The following is a 23,559-nucleotide window of genomic DNA, read 5'->3' as shown; positions in this document are numbered from 1 at the left end:
CTAAAGATATTGGAGATCCAAAGTGAAATTAAAGTTTGATATGTTTCTCATGTTTTCAGTTCACCATCTAATGATATTAATTGTATAAGATCAATATAATTATTTTAATACTTTCCAATACATTAATTAAGTTTTTAATGAATTCAATGATAATCATTTTCAGCATAACTCTATATATCAATATGTTATAATTATATTTTAAGAAGTTGGTATAAGAAAAAGAGAAAAAAAGTTCTCAAAAATCAAGCAAAACAAACAAAAAAAAACTGAGCAAAAATAAGCAAAATATAAGCAAAAAATAAAAACAGAAATTATGGATTACAATTTGAGACACTAAAACTAATAGAAATGATTATAGACTCCAAAATACTTTCAACAACATTTTTATATTTACTCTCTCTTAATAAAATTAAATTATTTATTAACTCTAATAAAACATTCATTATTGATTTTGTTATAAATATGATAGGTGATTGTTACTCAGTAATATGATATAACTAGGTGTTTAGTCCGCGCCTTGCACGGACCAAAGAGTTTTATTGAAACGTAAAACAAAATTTTAAGTTATAAATCGAAAGAATTAGAACAAATATTTGATGCATACAAAATTAAAATAAAGCTAACCTAAAAAAGTGTATAAAATCCACAAACTAACTAAAATAAGATTAATATGAACTATTCTTCTTTTTTCTTTTCTTTTTTAATTTTTTTCTCTATGTCTTTTTTTTGTTTGTTTTTTCTCCCTGTTTTTTTTCTTACTTTTCTTTTTTTATTTTCTATGTCTTCTCTTACTTCTTATTCTTTCGGTTTTTTCACGTCTTCTTCCCTCTCATTCTCTATTTTTCATTCTTCATTGTTCAGAATTTATATTCTTGTAGTGTTTCTTTAGGTCGTCTTCATCTTGCTACTAAATTATATAATAAAATTAATTTTTAAAGTGTAGGTAAACAAACCAAAGATATATATTTTTTACTTTGATCACGACGTACAAAGATATATATACACATAATGTTTAAAAGTCTGATACTCTGATTTATGAAATAGTTAAGAGCTGTGGAACAAAAGGGGAAAACATTTACAAGCTATTGTTATGAGAAATCCCCGCAAGCTGCTTTCATTTCCACTCAACCAACTTTTTACAAATCCGTGAGCCTCTGCAATTTCTATTAGAGGAGCAAAAGAATTAGCACAACCAAATTTCAGTGATAATATTTATGAGAATGATCTAATGGTAACGATATTTGTATATGTGGATTACCAGATGAGGAAGACCATTCTCTTGCTTCCAAAATGCTTCAATATACTCATCATCACTTTCAGTAATCAATGGTGTCCACTCCCTTTGCTTAGGATTCCAAACCCATCTGGAAGGAATCTCAGGATTCGTGAATGTCTTTGCCTTGGGGTTAAAATGATTGCATTCCATCCAAGCTTCAAAGTAGCTTGTCTTTTTGGACTCAGTTCCTTTGTTAGCCATTATAGGAGCTACTACAAAGAAGCAAAAATTCTGGTAAAAATCGATAAGCATATCTAAAACGTAATAATATTAAGCTACAATATAATATGCTCATTGTGTTGTGAAACTAATTATGTATGCATCGTAGCATGTAATACTTGTGTGGTGCTTACTTATGAGAGTTAAGGTAAGAATGTGAGGTAGAATAAATACGAACGTTCTAAACAGGGGTATTTATACTGAATAAAAATATTGTTTATATTAAATCGAAAGTTGGGTTAAATCGCAAGATGTATGAAAATCTGGTTAATCATATCTTTTTTTTTTCTTTTTAAAACACTACCTAATTATCCATAAAGTACGAATGAAAAAGTTAATGTTATTTTTTAAAGTAAGATTTAGTTGGTTATAGATTTATTGAGGATAGTATGAAAACAAAAAAACGTAATCTTTTGAAAATTAGTATGATAAGTAAATATAAGTCATTTGGATATAATCAAAGCTAATTGAAGTTTTTTTCTTCTCCTTGGATATAATCAAACCAGAATACCATAAACGCTCGTAAGATATAAATTGTTTTTTATATTATATTCTATTAATAAATTTCATTAACAAAATAGATATTGATTGAATGTCATTTATTTTTATAAAACAAATCCTCTTAAACATCATCTAAATAAGATTGGAGAGAGTAATAATTAATAAATTATTTTTTGATCAGAAAAGTTAATAAAGAACTAAGAAACTAATGCCGAAATTGCGGAGCGGTTAAATTATTGACATTTTTTTTTCTTTGGATTGAGTTTAATGAATTTAATTTTTTTTTCTCATATTCGATATCAACAACTTTTTTTTTTCTCGGAAGTGAGAACCAACCTAGAGGTTTTTCTTGTTGAACATGGAGATATTCTTCTTGCATTTTGAGCTTTTAAATCTCTAAATGGGGATGAATTTGATATGGGTCGGGCTTACGCCAATGTGTTATTCGTTTATTTACATGAATTTAACACATATATTTATCGCACCCAAATGTTTTATGTATTTTACTAACAGAGGATAACTAATTTCTGAAGAAGAAAAACTGAAAACCAGAAATCATTAAAAGCTTGCACATACACACACAATAATAGCGGGAAAACGGCTAATCCCTATCTCAACTGACATACATGGTACCATTTCATACCCGAACTTTTACACTGTGCCAAAACATACCTCAACTATTAAAAAATGGTCATTTCGTACCCAAACCCTTATTTTTTTTGGCCCAAACGTACATTGACTCGGGGATCGTTAGTCAACCCCGAAACTCCGTTAACGGAGATGAGTCACATGCCACTGTGGAATCCCCGTCAGCTACTGTTGTTATACGACGTCGTTTGGGATAGAAGAGAAAAACAAAAAAAAGCTATACGACGTTTTAAGAAATTTGTGATTTAAAAAGAAAAGACATCAGTCTTATTCCTCTTCGTGAGAGTCGTGAGTTCAGACTTCAGACAGAAAACTGAGGAAGAACTAGGGTTTTGGTGGTTGAAGACCCTCCGCCGTAATAAACAGTGTTGTCTTCAAATGTTCAACCTTTCCACCATGATAAATGAGGAACATGCATTCCAATTCACCACTGAAAAACGAATATACAATTGCTTTCACAAACAAATTATTTTATTCCAATTCATTAAAAAATTGAACAACACTAAAATATTTGAAAATCAAAACGAAAACCTAAACCCAAGAATTTCCAATACCTCTTTTTTTTTTGGGAAATTGAGTTACAATTTCCAGCACACAAATTGAGTACACTTGTGATTTGTGATCTCAAGGTATGTGGTTAACTCGGTTTTCTGTGGCTTATAAAAATGTCATAAATCACAAACCAAATTAACTACATACTTGAGATCTCATCTATGTAAAGAAAAGATTAACCAGAGACTAAAACATAGTAATCAAGTATTATATGAAAAAGTTGATATATATATAAGAACAAGTTAGAGTTTCAATAATTAAGAAAATTCTTTTTTTAATTGAATATGTGCAATATAAATTTATAAACTTAATTAGACAAATTTTTGATTTTTAATGTTTTTTATTAAATTTAAACCAATTTTCGATTTTTCCAATTTTAATTTTTTTTAATTAAATTACAATGTTTCATAAATTTTTATTAAATTACGAGTTTTAGTGTTTTTTTATTAATTTTAAACCAATTTTCGATTTTTTATGATTTTAAATGTTTTTTCTTAAATTACGATTTTTGATAATTTAAACCAGTTTTCGACTTTTAATATTTTTTATTAAATTACGATTTTTAATAATTTTTATTAAATTACGATTTTTAATATTTCTTATATTAAATTACGTTTTTCATATTTTTTATTAAATTTAAACCAATTTTCAATTTTTATTGATTTTTAATTTTTTTCTTAAATTCAAATATTTTTAATAATTTTTTATCAAATTCTGATTTTTAATGTTTTTATTAAATTTAAACTAGTTTTCAATTTTTAATATTTTTATTAAATCTAATTTTTAAAAAAATATAAAGAAGGACAAAATGTAATTAGCCACCCTAAGATTGAATGAGAGATCTTTAACTCGAATTTTATTTAGCTTATATTATATATGATGATTTTTTAGTTTTACAGAGTTAATATCATTACATTTTTGCCTTTGCTCTTGATTATGTGTTATGTGACATGATTATATATAGTTAGTACACAGAGTTCTGAGTTATTTCCTTCATTATGCAGGAAACTCATACCTCCTTTTGTGCCTCTCAATCGTCTCCATAAGACCGTTATCCTTAATGGAGGATGACGGTTCTGCCAAGTAACGATACAATGGTAATTTTTTTTAAAACATGATTTAAAGAAGCAGATTATATCATAGAAAAGCAAACAAGCTAGTCAAGATAATTCAACTTTGATATATAATATTACCTGAGATATGACATTCGATTACTGTCTGAGATCTCATACTAATAGAGAGTGGACTTTTCAACACATATTTTTCAGTTTTAACAGAAAAAAAATACTTATTTTTCAGTCCTGAATTTCCCACGAAATCATCAAATATTCTAATAATCGCCTCTATTAATCTCTTATGCCCATCAACAAAGACCATTCATCTGAAAACATAGATGATTTAGTTGGATAAATTTTTGCACATCGGGTTGTAGCTGATTCTCTAATCAGCTGCATATTCATTAACCTTGACAATACGTTTATACAGATGACAAAGAGGTAAGATGAGAAGGAGCAGCTTTGTCGGAGTCCTCGTTCACTTCTTATAAAGTCGCCTAAGTCCCCCATTCAAGTGTACCAAAAGAAGGCTGTGGACCTGTGGTTATGCATAATCGAACTCAGTGAATGAATTTCTCTAGAAATTTTAGTGCTGACAATGTATTCAAAAAGAAACACCATTGACCAAATAAAAAAAAATTCAAGATGTTTATTTCCATTTCACATCGAGGGGTGATCGATTCTTTATGATGGTCCTTCATTATCTTTATGATCGATTCTTTATGATAGTCCACATTTTCCATCAATAACTGTTCCTTAACAAATGCCAACTGATTCTAGAAATGAATTTTGGTTGCATAATCTTTAGTCGATTAGCTATATCTTTAATATCACCTACTATAGTATGTTATAGCATGAGATGGATCGATAATCTTTCATGTCTTTTGTTTCTTTATTTTTTGGGATGATAGCTAGGATAGTCGCGTACTTGCGTTTAGATGCTTGGGTAAGAATTTCTTGATAAAAAAGATTGAATCACACCGATAAAATCCTTTCCTTATAAGCAGCCATGAAGCTTTAAAAAACTCACTCATATATCATATTGTCCGTGGTGAGTTTTTGCTTTGCAAAGGAAAAAAATGGGTCTTATTTCTTCCTTCAAGATCTACTTCATAAGTTGCTCTTTCTCCATCTCAAATCATCAAATTCCCATATCTTCTTTTTAATTCCTCCATTGTCATTTCTCGAAAATTAGCCTGACTATGTGTTAAGAACTCCTTAAAAAAAACTTTCCTTAATTTCTTCACCCCTCCACCCCCTATTTCGGATCCTTCACTTCTCTTCTTTAGTTTCTCCTTTTTTGTACAAGTGCCATTCTTTGAAAAACTGTTTTGATCACCCACATTTAACCAATGAAGCTTAGATTTTTGCTTAAGAAAACCCTTTCCCCAATCCACTAGCTCTTGCTTGCATAAATGGGTTAGGAGCATCATTATCTGGTTTCTTATAAAAATCCTTGTGTGCTTATTTGGTACGCCGTGGAAAATCCTCCAACTCCTCTTTACCCAACAAGCGTAATAGAGGCTTCAAAGATTTCATTTTTTTGTTAGAACTTCTGGTCGCTTCAACTTCCAAACGAAATTGATATAAAGAATGGTCTGATCATCCTCTCCTTCGAGCACACTATATAATTGTGGATAACAGCTCAGCCAATCCCCATTCACGAACACTGCGTCCAACTTTTTAAAAACTACTCTCTTCACCTCTTTTATTACACGATGTGAATCAAGGGCCATGATAATTTTCCAAACTGTATCTTACCAAGTCTTGAAAATCTCTCATTCTTTGCTGAATGAAAGAACAATCTTTATAGTTTGAGTGCTCTTCACCATAAAAAATATAAATCATTAAAATCCCCACAAAACATAAACGGTTTGTTTCGAACAGTGGAGAATCATGATGATTTCCAATATCCTCATAGAAACTTTATTTCATAAACAAAATTCGACGCATACACAAACGAGCAGAAATATATGTCTTCTCTTCCTTCCAACAAAACTGAACATGTGGTCCCTTTTATCACTTTGAAATATCAGTGTTAGTCTCACCCTTTCAAATCGTATCACCCAAATACGACGTAACCGATTAAATTCATAATTTCAGTTTCATGTTTTTCACTTTGGTGAAGCTGATTGAAATCTCATATTTTCAGTATCATTTTCGTTTTCTAGACGAAATTCTTTATCTGGTTCTTTTGGAACCCTTTCATATATGTTTTTGGACAACTATCTCTGTATATGGTTATTCTGGCACATAAATTCAGTTACCGGTTCAACTAATCTAATTATACTTGGTGACATATAGTCAATATATATTCTCAATATCCTTTGTGGTCCTATTTTTATTCTTTGCGGCAGGACTATCAAGACATATACCATACATCCAAAACACATGGAGATAGGATACATCTGGCTCATAGCCTGATGTTAACTGTCATGGGATATCTTATAATATTAAAGGAGAAGTACACTTAGGAAATTGAATTCGGTATTACGTGTTATATTACATGAAATGCCATTATAAAAAATATATTCCACGAACAAAAAAAAAAACTGAAACCAAAGAAAATCCACGTCCTTTATTTTGACCCGTTTTAAAAAACGCAGATCCTTTAATTTGACCTGTTTCTTATTTTAGGCAATTCATTATTTTTGAAGATGTAATCATTTTAAATATTTAGCTCTTAATAATCGGGATAAATGAAATAGATATCGCAGTAAATATATTTACATATTAAGAACATTTTACGTACAAATCTTCAAATCTTTTTTCTCGCATACCCGATTATTAGCACAATAATAACAACTTTCAAGAATGACGTATTTAGTTATTTGCCAAAATATTGTATTAATTTAAATTTGAACATATATACTTAGCCGCCAATGTATCTTCCCTCTTAACAGCATTGTATAAAATCCGGAAATTTTATTTTGAGCTATTGCTAAATATCAATCTATGAGAATATTCTATTAGTTTGTTATTGAATAGTATCTCATTTATTTCGGATCACCGTATAGATACTCAATAACAACTACTTTACAAAAAAATTAGGATTCGCTATTTCCAATCAATATTGTGTTCAATTTGAATTGAGAAAAATATACTTGGCCACCAGATTACATACAACTCAATGGTATTGCAAAAACCCTATACTGTTTCACTATAAATACGACACTATCGTATTCCATTTCACTCTACATCAACTACAACTTTCTCAACTTTTACTTCTATTCAATTCTTTGCAATGGCTTCCAACGTGAGTTTAACTCCTTTGGCTGACTTAAAGCCATTCAAGACTGGGTGGAAGGTGCAAGTGAAGGTGCTTCACACTTGGAAGCAGTACCAGACTAAGAGTGGAGAATCTCTCGAAATAATTCTCGCAGATGAAATGGTATGATCAAGTGAATGTGTAATTACAATTTCGTACTACTAACTATTAATGGTTTACTTATAAACATTTTTTATTTTCAGGGTACCAAAATCCACGCCACCGTAAAGAAAAACCTGTTGCATCGTTTTGAGCGGTTGATGGTTGTCTGTGAATGAAAGTTCATCGAGAACTTTTCATTGAACCAGGCGTCCGGTCAATACCGGGCCACAAAACATCAATTCAAGATGTCCTTCATTTCATCAACCGTTGTCACCAAAAGTGCTAATCGATCTGACAGTCGATTTTTTTGAGTTCTTAGATTATGATACAATCTTGAACGATTCCACAAGTACAAGTTTTTTGATCGGTGAGTTTCTATTTATCTATATAGTTAGTTTATTACATTTATATACGTATTCATCTGACGTCATTTTTTAAAATACCAGATGTTATTGAACGAGTTGAAAGTGTACGTGAACTTGAAACAATCCCTGTCATGAACAAGGACACAAGCAAGCTTGAGTTCGACTTGTGTAATGTGAAGTGAGTATATACTGTTAACATTATTTTTTACTACGTTTACGTTATTTTTATTCTTTTAAATATTTACTCTAATCTAATTGAACCCTATTATATGTAGAGAGGAGCGCTTACCATGCACACTTTGGGGTAAATTTGGCGAGCACGTCTATTCGGTTTGTCAGAATGCTGGCGAACGTTGGGTCATCATTGTAATCCGTTTTGGAAAAATCAATGTGTTTAGAGGTAAAAATATTTAATTACAAAATTGTTGTTTCAACATAAAATACAATGCATTTTGATTATTTGTTTAAATTATCATAGGTGAACGTCAAATTACTAATTCTTTCCAAACCTCTAAGGTGCTCATAGATCTTAACGATCCAGATGTCATTGATTTCAAAAATAGGTAAACAATTTATTTTTATGTCAAACACAAATTTTTTGACAATGTGATTATTAATAATAATTGTTTTCCAATATGAAGTTTACCTGCAAATGGCGGAAATATTATTTTCTTGAGTAGCAAGCCACGTCAGAGGATTTCTTATGATGATGAGAGTAATTTTGATCAGTTTCCAATGGTTACTATTGCTGAACTGCAAGATTATTTGGAGGTACATAACAAAATTGTCATAACTTTATTATATGTTGATAAAATGATATGTCTTTGGGAAATGATTTTTTAATATAAAACTAATAACATAAAATACTTAAAGGGTATAAAACCTTATATATGGTATCGACTAAATTAAAGGTATAACTCAAATCTTAACTTTTATGTGTTGATTTATCAATATAGTTTATGTAAATATGGTGACTGTTCTATTGTTAAATATTCAGGTTGGAAAATGTAAAATCATGTGTACTGTATACGCGGTTGATACATATTGGTCATGGTTTTATTTGGTTTGCACTAAGTATGGGAAAAAGGTCTACAAAATCCCAAAACGCGAAGACGAGAAATTTTGTGATAAAACTAAGAAGCTTTATTCATGTGAAACATGTGATGCCAAAGTATCATCTGTCAGTGCGAGGTAACCAAATTTTATAAATTAATAAATAACAAATTGTTTGCCAAAAACATATAATCACATGTTTACATTGAAATTATATTGTAGATACAAACTCCATCTTTGTGTAATGGAAAACACGAGCAAGATCAAATGTTTTCTTTTTGATTTAAATGCAAAGGATATTGTTAACCAATCTGTGATGAAATTTTAAAAGGGACATACGATGAGGTATTATACACTTTATATATTTTATTTCAATTAGTTTTATATTAAAAAATCATTTTCCAAATACTTATTATTTTTCAACATAGATACAAAATCCAGATGTCGTTCCTGATGCACTGCAAAACTTGGTTGGAAAGACTTTTCAGTTTCTAATTTGTGTTGAGAAAGAAAATCTCTTCGGTGGTAGTAATACATACAAGGTCGGAAAAGTTTGGAAGGCAATCAGATTTTGACTACCACCGTTGATGATGCGAATGAATCTGAAGATGGGGGTGATCAGAGTTTACTCATGTCTGGCGATCAGGTAAAATTCATATGATGTGAATGTATTTTTATATTTATGGGACAATACTATATCTTGAAATTTATTATTTATAGGTATCACTGATGAACACACATAGCCAAGAGTCTTCAGATGATTTTTCTGGCAATATCAAAACTCCTTTATCAAAGCGTGAGCGTGATGATCCTAAAGATTCAGTCGACTCATCCACATCGTCTAAGAAGTCATGTAATAGTGAGAATAGTGTGGAAACGACATATGCTAATGAAGTGATTGATGAGGATACACTGAAGAGTGATGGTGTTTTGGTGAATGCTCTTCTTACAAGTGAATCCAATGAAGGTGTTGCAAAAGGACGAACTCGAGGACGTGGTGGTGGTAAAGTTGTTGGCAAAGAGGGAGCCAAAAATGGGAAGATGTGATCCCATATATTCTAGAGTTTATGAATTTGTTATTATTCAATTTTTTATTGAATAACTTTCTCTTTTCCAATATTTGGTTTAGTATTTTGAGCATTCAGATATTTATTTTTTTGTGGTTAGTTAACTGTTTCTAGAATTTGAATTATTAATAAAATATGTTTGCGTTTTGCATACTATGTTCGTCAGTCACATGTTATACATTTTAATTTATTTGCATCAAAAAAATATAAGTATAATATATGAGTAGTTTAAATAAATACTCCTTATGAGTTTTGACGATGATCCTTACGAGTTCTGACGAACTTGAGAATCCATCGTCTGGACTTTCACTCACTCCTTTATATAAGAAGCTAATTTAATTTTTTTTGGTATTTGTGAAACTTTTTTTGTTGCATATTTTTATTTAATTTTGGAACTAGAATTTTTCCCTACAATTTGTTTTCCTAATTCAGTTTTTTTAAAATTTAATTTGTGATTTAAAATTTTTGGTTCAACCAACTGTCATAAATTTAAACGAAAGTTTCAATTAAGACGACATTAAAACCATAACCATTTTACTCCATCACATAGAAAACTATTCATTTCCTTATTCTCTTTCATCTTCAAACTTAACAAAAAAGTTAAACAAAGAATGTCTCCTTGTGAAAGAGTTTCCGATCTTCAGAAGACAAACGGTGGATATCGTATTTGTGTACAAATACTAAGAGATTATTATGATTATACTCTCTTCGATCGACCTAATCGGATGTTCGTTCTTGTGGATGAATTTGTAAGTTTTAGATGTTTGAATATATTTACCGTATATATGTTTTAGGAATGTATTTTTCAGTTATTTATTTTGATAAACCGTGTAGGGCAATCGCATCCTGTCTACTATTCAATGTGATATAATAGACAAATTCGAGTATGCATTGGTTGAAGGAGATTGGGTTTTTCTTGGTAATTTTGAAGTTACTGATAGAGTGATTCGTCCAAGTATATCATCAAACAACTATCATATACCTTTCCTCGAGGATACCATTGTTAAGAAAACCGATCCGAAGTCGTCCAGAGGAATATAATCTTTTTGTGCATTCATGAATATTTTATATAGATTTATTCATACAGATAGATATCTTGGTATGTTTCTTACAACTTTTTATTTTAAATCGTGTATGTAAGGAAGTCCAACATGTATTTAAAGGCAGTCTTTTATTTTTGCAGTTGATCTTCTGTGTGTTGTCACAATTGTTCAGAAACTTCAGTTAGGAGTTCCTATGTCCGATACATCGGACACACCCACGCAACGTCCACTTATTCGTTTTAAAATTCAAGATTTCAGGTCTGTACAACTTATCCTCAAAACATATGTTATGTGTATATTGTTTACAAATTTTAAAGTATATTAATAATGTTATAAATGATTTAAATATACAGTGGAGAATCTTTGAAATGTATTGCTTGGGATAACTTGGCAAGGAAATTTGAAGAACTTTGAAGGGGTCGTGAAAGATCTTCTAGGCATATTATTGTATTGCGATTTTTCTCTTTCACTAGATGGAGAGGTAACTAACTACCTCATTATTTGATATTTTAATTAATTATAAGTTTTACATATAGATATTTTTCCCATATACTGAGTATGTCTATGTATTTAGATGAATGGATAGTTGAATCGGAAAGATTCATATCTGATATTCTCGAGGATCCTCCTACCCCAGAAGTGGAAAGAGCAAGGTTGAGGTATGTTTATTCCATCTTTGATATTGTATCCTATAGTTTAATATTTATAAATATATATATATATAATGATAAAAAATCCTAATATTTTTTCAGGCTTGCAACTTCCATTGATTTTCTTCCGTCCTTGATGAATATGAAGACCATTCTCAGTAAAAGAGATTATTGTTTCCTATTTCTTATTTCTATAGTGTTAAACTTGAAAATCTTAACTTATATATTATTCTGAATAAGATAACTTATCCAAACAATTTAATTGTGTTAGCATTTTTTCTTGAATCATACTCTATTTGTTTTCAACAAAAAATAACTATGATATTCAAAATTTGTATGGTCCGTGATTTGTGTCTGTATTAAAAATAGAGTACATAAATTCCGGGATTGTACTCTCATTAATTATTTATAATTAATGAAATGAATTCATTGATTTAATTAAAGAGAAGTAGTCAGTACAAGATATGACATTTTTCTACTATCTTTACATATTTTCTATATATATTTAATCAATATAAAAGTTAAATATACCTATGAATTGAATGTAGCCAATTTGGTTTGTTCGTAATTCACGTAGTGCAACAAATGTCAAAGGTTGCAATTTATTCTAATTTTACAAAACGACACAACCTTTCAAACCCTATACTTGCTTTGCTATACATATAAAGGACCAAGTAAAAAAATGTCTCTCCATCTTAACGAAAAAAAACCTAAAGGTTGAGGAAAACAACCATTTTCCTGAAACATGCCTCGCTATTGTACACTTGAGTATCTTTCTCCCACAAAAACTGACTCCATAATTCTTATAAAAGTTCTACGAGTTTGGGAACACTTCAACTACCGTAATCAACACCAGGAATTGCATCTTATCTTCGGTGACGAAAATGTAAGTTCATCTTTTTGAAGTTTTTTATTTTGTTGTATTTTATGAACATTTAAACACATGAATATCAGAAATGATTATTTGGTTCACGAATTTAGGGCTACAAAATAGAGGCATCGATAGATCATGATCTTATCCCTTCGCTTGGTCCAAATTTTAAATAAGGAGAATGGAATTATATCAAATTCTTCAACGTTATCAATGCGTTCGGATCATTCAGAAATACTATAAACTACCACTTCATCAACATGAACGCCGATACTGTTGTAGACAAGACCTTTCAAGTCAATCCTAAGCATATGATGGATTTTATGTCATTTGATGCCATTATCCGAGGAAATTTTCCTACTGAGTAATCTATTGGTTAGGCTTATTACTTTTATTGAATTTAAGAATTAGTATAAATATTGTGTAATGAATTTTTTTTTGTAGACTTGATCGGCGTAATCATCTATGTTGATGATGAACTAAGTTCTGACATTGATGATCCCTACGAGATGATTTTTAGACCTACTCAAAAATTGGACATTCAGATAAGAGACATGAAGTAAGATGTTTTATATTATCATCTATATATGTAAAGGCAAATAATTTGTCTTATATTGTACATATGTATTTTTGTTAATGTTGTGGTAATATAATTTTTTTGGTTTAGTTATGTTGATATGGACATAACACTCATTGGGAAGACTGCTCTGGATTTCTGGAAGAAGTGGGAAGACATAGGTACTTATGAAAGAGTATTGACTTTGCGCATGTTTCGTCTCACCTATGATTATGAAGGTTAGTAATTAAATTTTATAATCTAGTGGGAACATTCAATTCCACTTTGTTAATATGATAATTTGGCTTCTAACATGTGTGCTCTTTATATTTTAAAATCATACAGGGATATATCGCATAAGGAATGCTGGAGACCATTCTGAAATATTTTTCAATCGTCACATAGAAGAGATTTCCGATTATCTTGACTGGTAATTTTTCTAATTGATATTAATATATATATAATTTATTTTATAGTTTATTTTAATATTTTTTTCCATTGTTAACTTGAAATTATTTTGGTCAGGCTTCCTTTTACCGATATCCATGAAGATCCAAGCTGGTCATAATTTTAATCCTTATTATGTACTTATATTTTCTCGTAACTGTTAAACATTCCCATTATGTAATATTTTCCCATAAAACTATGATGAATTTGAACCTACTTTAGTATATTTGTAATGACTTATTTAGTATTTATGTATGGTAATGTTTAATTGCCAATTTACTTATGTCATTTAATATCATTGTATTTATTGTTTATATATTTTACATGTATATATGTATAATTTTGGATATAACATATACCATCTATATATAGAATCTATTTGATTTTAGAAAGGTTACTTCCTTTATAGACATTTTCTTCTATCGAATATTACCGGTCCGGTGACCAAACCGGAAACATTTTTGGGTCATGGATTAATATGGTTTAACTGGGTTCAACCAGGTTCAACCGGTTTGATGATATTTTACAACCTTTAATTAATTAAATATTAAATAAAATTCTTTAATATTTAAGAAAACATTCATAAAATAAATCCAAAACAACACCAAAATAAAATGGAGTAGCATTAGCAATAATTTTAAAAAAACCTCAATAGTCTAAATAAAAAAGAGCACCAAAATAAAATAGAGTAGCACATTCAATCTTCCTTGTCCAAATCTTCATCACCTTGAAAAACAAAAAAAGCAAAATACATATTAATCAAATATTTTAAATTTTGAATTATAGAATGAAAAAATAATTAAAAAAAATAAACTATTAACCATCTTTAGGATATTCTTCAAGAAGTTTATCTTCTAACTCAGAATAATCAAGCTCCCCTTCTTCTTCTTCTTCCACAGTCCAAAACTCAGTTTTATCGATAGACTCGTAATCAACTGGATCATATGATCTACTTCTCTTCGATCTACACATAAAGACAAGAAACTATATATTAATAAATATGCATAAAAAAAAATCTATCATACTCTACAAATAACAAACCTGTTTTGTAGACGTAAATTATAATGAACATAGACAAGATCATTGAGCCTTTGATGGTCCAGCCTATTTCTCTTTTTGGTGTGAATGCGTTCAAACACACTCCAGTTCCTTTCACATCCAGATGAAGAAGCTGTTTGACTAAGAATTTGGACTGCGAGCTTTTGCAAATCAGGAATATCACAACCAAACAATTTCCACCATTCATCTACAAATACAACAAGAAAAAAATATTCCAGGTAATTAAACATCTTAAAATTTAGAGAAAAACATAATATATTAACATAACATAACATCACTAACCTGGTCGAGTAGTTTTGCTACAAGTAAGTGCCATCTCCCGAGAAAAACTTCCTTCTCGATCTCTATAGCGGCCAATAGTAGATACTAGTTTTGTTTCACTTAAACCACCATTCTGCTTTTTAATCAAATTTAGCATTCCACTTGTAATCTCAGGCTTGTCACTAAAGTTCTTTTTATCGTACAAGAAAGCTAGATTCAGAAAGTAAGCTGCAGTGTAAATATCACGACGTAACATCTTATCCCACCTGTAGTTAATGATCCTCGTATAAGGCCTATAAAGATCTTTTTTTTTTATCGAATATCTTCTTGATACCTAACCGTGCCCTATACATCCCTTCATATACATAAGCAAAGATGGTTTCTCATCAGAATCACAAATACGCAGCAAACGGATCAAAGGAGACATAATCTGCACAATCATAAAACACCCATTCCAAAAGTCTTCATCAAAAATAAGTTGTTTCACACGCTTTGCTTTCTCTGATCTCGATATTTTCCTGAACTCCTCATCAACCACCATACTCTGCAAATCATCCTTATGAGTATACAAACTCTGCAAAGCTATGAAATTTGTAGCAAAACGAGTGTCTGCAGGACGAATTATCTCTCTTCACCCTGGTCTGTTTCTTAACCAATTCAAGATATGCTTATGGTTATACGCAAACACAGTTATCTTTGATGCAGAACTGGTTAGCTTCTCCACCTGAGGTAGTTCTCCCATATCTTGAAATATCAAATTAATACAGTGGGCTGCACATGGTGACCAATATATGGCAGGATATCTTTCTACATGCTTAGCACCAGCAGCTTTGTAGTTAGGTGCACTATCTGTCACCATATGGACCACATTTTGGGGGCCAATAATCTCCACAACGTCAGAAAATAGGTTACACAAATTCTCTGCATTTGTATATATTCCAGAAGCATCGACTGATTTGATGAAAGTTATCCCTTTAGGACAGTAGACCAGAAAATTGATTAACGGTCTTTGCCTTGTATCTTTCCATCCATCATCCATCAAAGTACAACCAGTACCAGCCCATGTACTCCTAACAGAGTCAATAATTAAAGAAACTTGCAGTTTAGCATCACGTAGTAAACGAACACGTAAATCATGATATGAAGGTCCAATGTAACCATGACCCATGCTTGCAATTTTGCTGATCATAGGCTGATAAAACCTAGAATTCACTGCATTCATGGGCATACACACGTCATAGAAAAACAAAGCAACTGCCATATCAGCATCATGAATCTTTTCCTTGCTTTGCAGACATGACTTTATGGTAGGTTGCACCTGATCTTCTAAACCCCTTTTAAAGTATGAGTTTATATCGGTACTACCCTTTCTTTTCCGACTCAGAGGCACAGAACCTTGATGAGAAGCTTGACCATCATCTACATCATGAAATTGTCTCATAACATTAACCCCCCTTTTCTCTTTTGCTCTATCCTCGTTTTCTTTCAGTGACGTTCTCATTGCGTATTGAAATTCTGGAGGAACCTTCTTGCATGCATTGGTACTTCCTTTCTGTCCAGCTAAATGTTGTTTCATTCTATTGATTCCACCTCCTTGGTTTTTCTTACCGCAAAAGTCACAAGTAAAAGTACTTTTTCCAAGTGAATCTACAGTTTGAGTGACATATGCCCAAGCCGCATCGTATTTTTGACGAACAGAACGTTGTGAAGGCAATTGAGGTTCTGTATATGTATCTGATGGAAGTGTTGCATCTGAATCATTCTCTTCCATTATTGAATTCACTACAAACAAAATAATAACCAAACAAAAATAAAGCAATTAAAAAATTGATTACGTCAAAGCACACGAAGTGGTAGTTTATACTTTATATAATAGATACTAAAAGTCTAAAACTAACTAAACTCAACAAACTATTCAATTATTTAATGGTTGTAAAACGTAGTAATCGTTCTATGCTTTGATCAAAATTGAAACACTTTACCTTGATTTTGAACTGTAAACGTAGTAAGGCGGTGGTAAGTTGCAGAGAGAAAGGCAGAAAGCTGTAAACTTAGAAACCCTATATCAAATAACGAAGGTAGAAATACGTAAAAAAGAAAGAAAAAAAAACGATTTAAGCTTTTTTCTTTGAACCGGTTTATGCGGTTTGACGGTTCGGCCGGTTTCTGGTTTTTTAGCGGTTCAGTCTGGTTTTTTAACCAGTCTAACTTTATGTGGGTTTTAGTATTAACCCAACCCGGTTATACCTCCGGTTCGCGGTTTAACATGGTCAGACCGCCGGTCCGGTCCGGGTTTAAAAACATTGGTGTAAGAGTAAATTGAAATTAATTCCGATTGACGTTTTAATTTCAGTGCTGACAACTGACGTTAATCGTTTCTTATAATATTTAGAGTTGAGTGTAAAATATTATAAATTATCGATGTTTTAATGTATGTGGATTATAATCAATGTAGCAGATGAGCTTATAATCTTACGAATCAATACACATATATGAGAAAGTGATATGGGAAAATAATTATTTTTTATTTGAATCAGTATAATACAATTTATTGTAGCATCATGCTTAGATAATTTCAATAAAGATAGATAATTAAGGTACAAAAAAAACAGAGATAATTTTAGCTAAACTCTTAAGTTTCTCCTTCAACGTTTATTCTTATGTGCCTGTAAGATTCAAAAAACATATAATGTTGTTAGCTTCAATCATATTTGTTAAACAAATCAATGTATTAATGGAATATTAACAGCTTAGCCACGGAGATGTATCTAGGTACCGGATCTCTGTCTTCACGAAGTCGCATTCTATACATTTCAAACCTTTCTCCAGATCTATATGGAGATCGTGTTTTCCTTTCTTGCAACGTTCTTTTGGATCATTAGTCGATATTTCTTCATCAGGCTGCAGATATTACATATTGATATAAACATCCAATAATACAGAAATCATCAATAAAACCGAATAATTTAAAGTTTAAATTACCTCATAAGGAACCTCGATGGCATTCGCAGTTGATTTGCTGAGAAAGTCCTTCATCTCTTCCCATATATTAGTTTCCTCAATCTATGATTCAGAAATTGGAGGAGGTGATGGTGTTTCTTCCACACCAAATCTCATGTTCAATGGTGGTGGATTGATTTTCAGTAATCTGTTTTCATCATAACGTTTTTCTTGGTTATTCTCTATTTTTTTCTAATCTCTTATCAGGCGTTGAAGGTGGAAGAGAAATTTTAAGAAGTATGTTTATAATCGAAGCAACTCTTATTTTATATAGGATAAGATAATTATAAAATATTCAATGTCAACAATTTTCTATGTTTTATTGGAATACTGTTTCAACCAACCAGTTTGACTTTTTAACTTTCGCTTTTGATATATGAACATAATATTTACACACGTCTTCTTTGTCCAATTCACACAAATTAGCTCATACAAAAATATTGAAATTTTTTTATTTTCGTTTTTACAGTTTGATTTAAACCGCAATATATGGTAACATAATTTCAAATTTTGGAAATCTTTTGATAAAATTTAACAACTTTTTAAATTTCAATTTTAACTGAAATACATAATATATAAAATGCAATTTTTTGTTATTTGAGATAATTGCAAATGAGAAATAATAATTCTAACAATCCTAGAAATTAGAAAAATCGTTATAGTTCAAATTAAACAATTCCAATTAAAAGGTATTTCTTGCACAATATTGGATCTCATTCGAGGTAAATAACAATTTTCTACATAATTAGAGTTTTTTCTAAAAATTCCAGTCAATAATAGAGAACGGTATACATTTCTGTTTAACTACTGAGCAAAATAACTTGTATCTCACTCTACAATAAGTACACTGTCAATACTCTATCCAGAAGTTGGTATAACAGTATACTTCCTGTCGAAAGAGAGCATTCACAAGTAATATAATTACAATAACTATGTGGCGACATAATGAATAAAACTACTTACTCTGATGTGATTCTTCACAGATACACAAGAAATATTATGTAGGAAAACGTGTATTTTTCTTTCATGTAAACATATTTTTTGTACGTCTATGTAAGGATCACATCAGAAGAATAATTGTAGTATGGGTTATGTTTGAGTGAGTAATTGTTTGCTTGGTTAGTTAATCAAAATTCCATTATGGTGTGTATTTATAGAATTCTTAGAGAGTGACTTCTCATTTTTCTTTACTGTGTTTCATATTCCCCAAAAATCGTTTATATTTAAAACATATTAAATAAAATTTGACTGATTTATCACAATTTCCAAACAAAGATATATTTCGAAATAAATAAATACATCTTCACATATAATCTATAAAATATGTTCATATATGTCACATTTCGATGAATAACTTAAAAACATAAAATTAATGTATCTATTCATAATTACATGTATTTTTCATCTACACTTTCTTCATTATACTTACCTAATTATAATTGCGTTGAATTTATAACTGCAAATATGAGGCAATTTTAAGACACAATACAATTCTTAAACTAATAACATACCATTTGGCCTAAAATTAGTAACACTGCACCCACACACAATGTCAATTATCAATATTGTAAAATTCGACCCAATAAACTTAACAATATACCCAATTAAATTAAAATATTAAAAAACATTCAGACGTTCAGGTTAAATCATCTTGGAATAAATAAATCTCATTTATTATACAGTATAATTATTCCTATTAAGTAGTTTAATGGTTCATCACATTTCCAACTGACAAAGCATATTCTCTTATAATTATCCCTATTAAGTAATTTAATGGTTCATCACATTTCCAACTGACAAAGCATATTCTCTTATAATTATCCCTATTAAGTAGTTTAATGGTTCATCACATTTCCAACTGACAAAGCATATTCTCTTATAATTATCCCTTGCCTTGTACTCGAGTATGTTGAGGCAAGATTTAATCTCTTGCAATTCATCATCGGCTCTTTCTCTATAACAAGAGGCAAAATAGCTAGTCTCCTTAATTTCTTGCTTTGTGTCGGGGGTATCATTTGAGTTTTGAATGATATCATACTTCTGCTTTGTTCACTCTTCTACATAAGATTCCATCCTCTTCTTCAGCATCTTTGAGATTTGGGTTTTCAAGGGTTTTAACATGTTTAGAGAGATCATCAAACTTCTTCTTTAAACTCGGTGGAGAAGGCATCAATCAGTCTATGCAAGGCAGATTTTGAGACAGCTTGAGAGTCAAGGTACTTGTTGATCATAGCTAACCGCAAGCTGACTTGATAGTTCTCATCATTTTAATTTATGAATTGATGGGCAAGAGGATAAGAAGGTAGTCAACAGTTCACCATGGGAGATGCATAAGCTTCATCTTGGTAATAAGGAGGCTTGTGGCATCCTTGAGTAAAATGATGGCTCAAGAATGAGTTCTAGTCCATATAGTATGAATCACATCCACACTACTGCCGTAATTCGTGAGAGTAGTGAGCAACACATGGGTTGTAGAACCCTCACTCATAGTAATGATCTCACATTGAAGGTGGATCAGTGTTTGAGAGACCTGACACAAGGAAAAAAAACCAATAAATAAAAGAAAAATGTGTCTTAGAGTCGAATATTAGAAGTTTGATAATAAAAAGAATGAATCTCTCCCCAGAAATGGCGCCAAAAACTAGATGTTGTTTAGGGTTTGTAATAACACCGTATGTTAACCACTTTTATGGATTTTTTTATATGCTTTTCTAATGTTTTTATTTCTTTTAAGTGTTTTTATTATGGTTTTCGAGTGTTTGTAGTTTGAAGACTTTTTTTCAGAAAACTTAGGCAAAGGCTTTGCAAAATAAATAAAAGACCAGATTTTCAGCTCAAAGTCAAACTGTCAGTTGTTCACCCTCAAATTAAGACCTTCTCACCCTCAAATTTGGAGACCTTAAAGATGGATCAGCTAGATTTCCAGCACACTGGTCATGAACACAATCCAACGGTTCAATAAAAACTTAGGTGAAGATTAAAAAGTCCAATCAAGCACCTGGTCAGCCATCCTGACAGCGGCAAACATATGATTCACCACGGCCAGAGAGCTCCTGACCGCGGCCAATCAATGTCCGATCCTGAATCCCAATTTCAAGCCCGTTTGATTCCTTTCTTTGAAGAAACCTAAAGTGGCAATGAAGCATGCCTTGAAGACCTATAAATACATGTGTTAAGAACCCAAAAGTAGAGATCTCTAGTTCCTCAAAGTTAGTATTGTCTTAGTTTTTTTAGTAGTTTTTAGGTTTAAGGAGATAAATATTTATATCTTGAACCCTTTTTATTTATTTTCAATATCAATTTCTTAAGAGCTTTCTTCTAAATGTTTTTGTTTTCTTTATTTATGTCTTAGTAATTTACTTGTTGGGTTTAAGGGATTAATCTATGGAGATCTATATGTTCGATGAGGATTGCATGAGCTATTAAGCCGAATCCTAGAACTCTTTCTTCAAACTTACTTTTAATGCATGAGAGTAACGTCATGAACTATAATCTGATCTAGGGACATAGTGTTGCGAGAGTTTTCATTATCTGTCTGATCTAGTTTGAGAAGAGCAATTGTGCCATAGGAGACAAAATTTACCAATGGATGATTTGTGAATGTAGATGAGTCTTGTCCAAACTAATGGGTACACCCATTACTGGGCCCAGAGATGAAAGCTACTGGTCAGGATCGTGGGTGGCAGTTAATTATGATCACTAGATTCTAAACTCGTGCATCCGCACGGGAATATTTTTAATTGTTTAACTAATTTTGTAATATAATTTGTGTTTTTGAGTTTAGATATAATTATTTTTATAAATATATTTTTTAATAAGCGAAAATATTGATTTTTGTGTTTAGATATATTTTTATAGTATTAAAATTAATTATGATTATAAAAATATAATTTTAACCCGTTCGCTAATATTAATTCAAAATGAACTATTATAAAAATATAATTGTAATTTTTCCGTTCATATTACCGTATAATATAAATATTTGTTAAAAGTTTGAGATGTATTAACAGTATTATTTAGCATTATAATTTTCTAAAATTTAATCAACGAAGAAAGTGTATAACTGGTTTTTCAAACCACATTATAGTGTATGCAATAATTTTTAATTTTTTATGTTTTGATTTTGTATGAAAAATATATTTTCGATATACATGTATAATTTAAAATTAGTGATATTAGTTACCAAAATATTTTTAACCCGATTTTTTATATATATTTTTAGTTCTATGAATTTAAAAAAATATATTTTTAATATTTAAATTATACATTTGAATTTTAACTATTATTTTATTATTAATTTGTAAATAAATTATAATCGTAAATATATTATATAAACAACATAAATATCATATCATTTAAATCATTATAAATATTTTATATTTCAAATATGACCATTATTTTTCATATGTGAATTTTTTTTTTCAAAAATTCTAGATATTTTTGATAAAATATTTAATAGTATAGAAATTATTTAAATTAGAATCTTTAAATCAAATCTAAATTAATATCTGATTTGTTATTTTTAATCAAATCAAATCAAATCAAATCTAAATTACCTATATTTAAGGAACTTTAAAAATATTTAAATTAATAACTAATTTTCGAAATTAAATATAAATAATTATTAAAATTATTTTTAAACACTTAAAAAAAATTAGGAGTGTTTGGAAGCAAGTACTAAATGTGCTTCTGTTTTAATATAATAGATGAGTGTGACTTAGTGATACAACCATGCTCGAGTTTTATGAGTTTTAGCTATGATATTTTCATTCACTTTTTAGCATGTTTTTAATCGATCATACCCCAGAGATATCCCAAGCAACCCAGTGCCATTTTTTTATAGTCTCTACACCGATTTTCATTCAAGCAATTTTACTTTTGTTTTCTATAGTTTCTTAATCAATTTTCTTAAGAAGTTTTTTTTGTTTTTCCGTTTAGTTTAGAATATTTTTTTTTGTGACACCAGAAAACCCTTTAAATTCAATTGGTTCTAGATTTCCTTACTCAATCTCTTTCAAAAGGTTTTGCAGAAAAGAATTTGCTTCTCTGTGGATTCGATCCCTAAGTACTACAACCGATCATCTCTGCATTTGCGGTTTTGTTGTTTTTATTCAGGGTAAAACTTGCTAAGACGCACACCCATCATCGTCACCACATCAGTTTGATGTCGCTGCTTAAGTTTTAAATTTGTAAACCCTATGATCTGCTAGTGCACAATAGTGCGATGTAGTACTTAAGGTGTTGATTCACAAGAAGAGGTGTCGAGAAACTTCAGATTAGGAATTAGTACACAGGTTCTAAGACTAATAAGGTATTTATAGGGTTTTGTGTCACGGGAAAAGTAAAGTGCAACAAGGAATATGAAAGAAAGTGAAAAGAGATCAATGTAAGCTAATGATAAAATGGATGTTGGGCCGACAGGGATATCTCAGGTTTAATGCATGATTTAAAGCTTAAAAAAAAATCTAGCAAACTCTTGGAAGTCAAAATCACGGATGTATGACTAGTATAATATCGCAGTTGATAACACCTGATTTTGACCACTTTTATGGATCACTTTTAATAT

At 30.4% G+C, this 23,559-nt stretch overlaps 2 protein-coding genes across 2 annotated transcripts; both read right to left on the bottom strand.

The window, feature by feature from the left end:
* Positions 1-14,370: 14,370 nt before the first annotated feature.
* LOC112089201 lies at positions 14,371-15,534 on the bottom strand. The gene is made up of 6 exons (XM_024160183.1): positions 15,481-15,534; positions 15,333-15,423; positions 15,015-15,221; positions 14,715-14,919; positions 14,495-14,637; positions 14,371-14,399 (listed from the first exon to the last, which is right to left on the bottom strand). Exons 1-6 carry the CDS (start codon positions 15,532-15,534, stop codon positions 14,371-14,373), a joined length of 729 nt encoding a protein of 242 aa, XP_024015951.1.
* Positions 15,535-15,624: 90 nt separating this feature from the next.
* LOC112089200 lies at positions 15,625-16,764 on the bottom strand. The gene has a single exon (XM_024160182.1). It carries the CDS (start codon positions 16,762-16,764, stop codon positions 15,625-15,627), a length of 1,140 nt encoding a protein of 379 aa, XP_024015950.1.
* Positions 16,765-23,559: the final 6,795 nt, after the last annotated feature.

Source organism: Eutrema salsugineum, unplaced genomic scaffold (genome assembly GCF_000478725.1).
Source record: "Eutrema salsugineum unplaced genomic scaffold, Eutsalg1_0 scaffold_12, whole genome shotgun sequence".
Classification (NCBI taxonomy): Eukaryota; Viridiplantae; Streptophyta; class Magnoliopsida; order Brassicales; family Brassicaceae; genus Eutrema; species Eutrema salsugineum.
The sequence above is the reverse complement of the archived record's forward strand: the minus strand, read 5'-3'. Positions and strand labels throughout refer to the sequence as shown.

Excerpts from the sequence above, each read along its gene's own strand:
- LOC112089201 (XM_024160183.1), bottom strand. The coding sequence starts at position 15,534 with ATGGTGGTTGATGAGGAGTTCAGGAAAATATCGAGATCAGAGAAAGCA. Across the intron at positions 15,222-15,332 it reads GAAGGGATGTATAGGGCACG|CTTACTTTCTGAATCTAGCT; the intron begins GTTAGGTATCAA and ends TTTACACTGCAG. Across the intron at positions 14,920-15,014 it reads TAGCAAAACTACTCGACCAG|ATGAATGGTGGAAATTGTTT; the intron begins GTTAGTGATGTT and ends TTGTATTTGTAG.
- LOC112089200 (XM_024160182.1), bottom strand. The coding sequence starts at position 16,764 with ATGGAAGAGAATGATTCAGATGCAACACTTCCATCAGATACATATACA.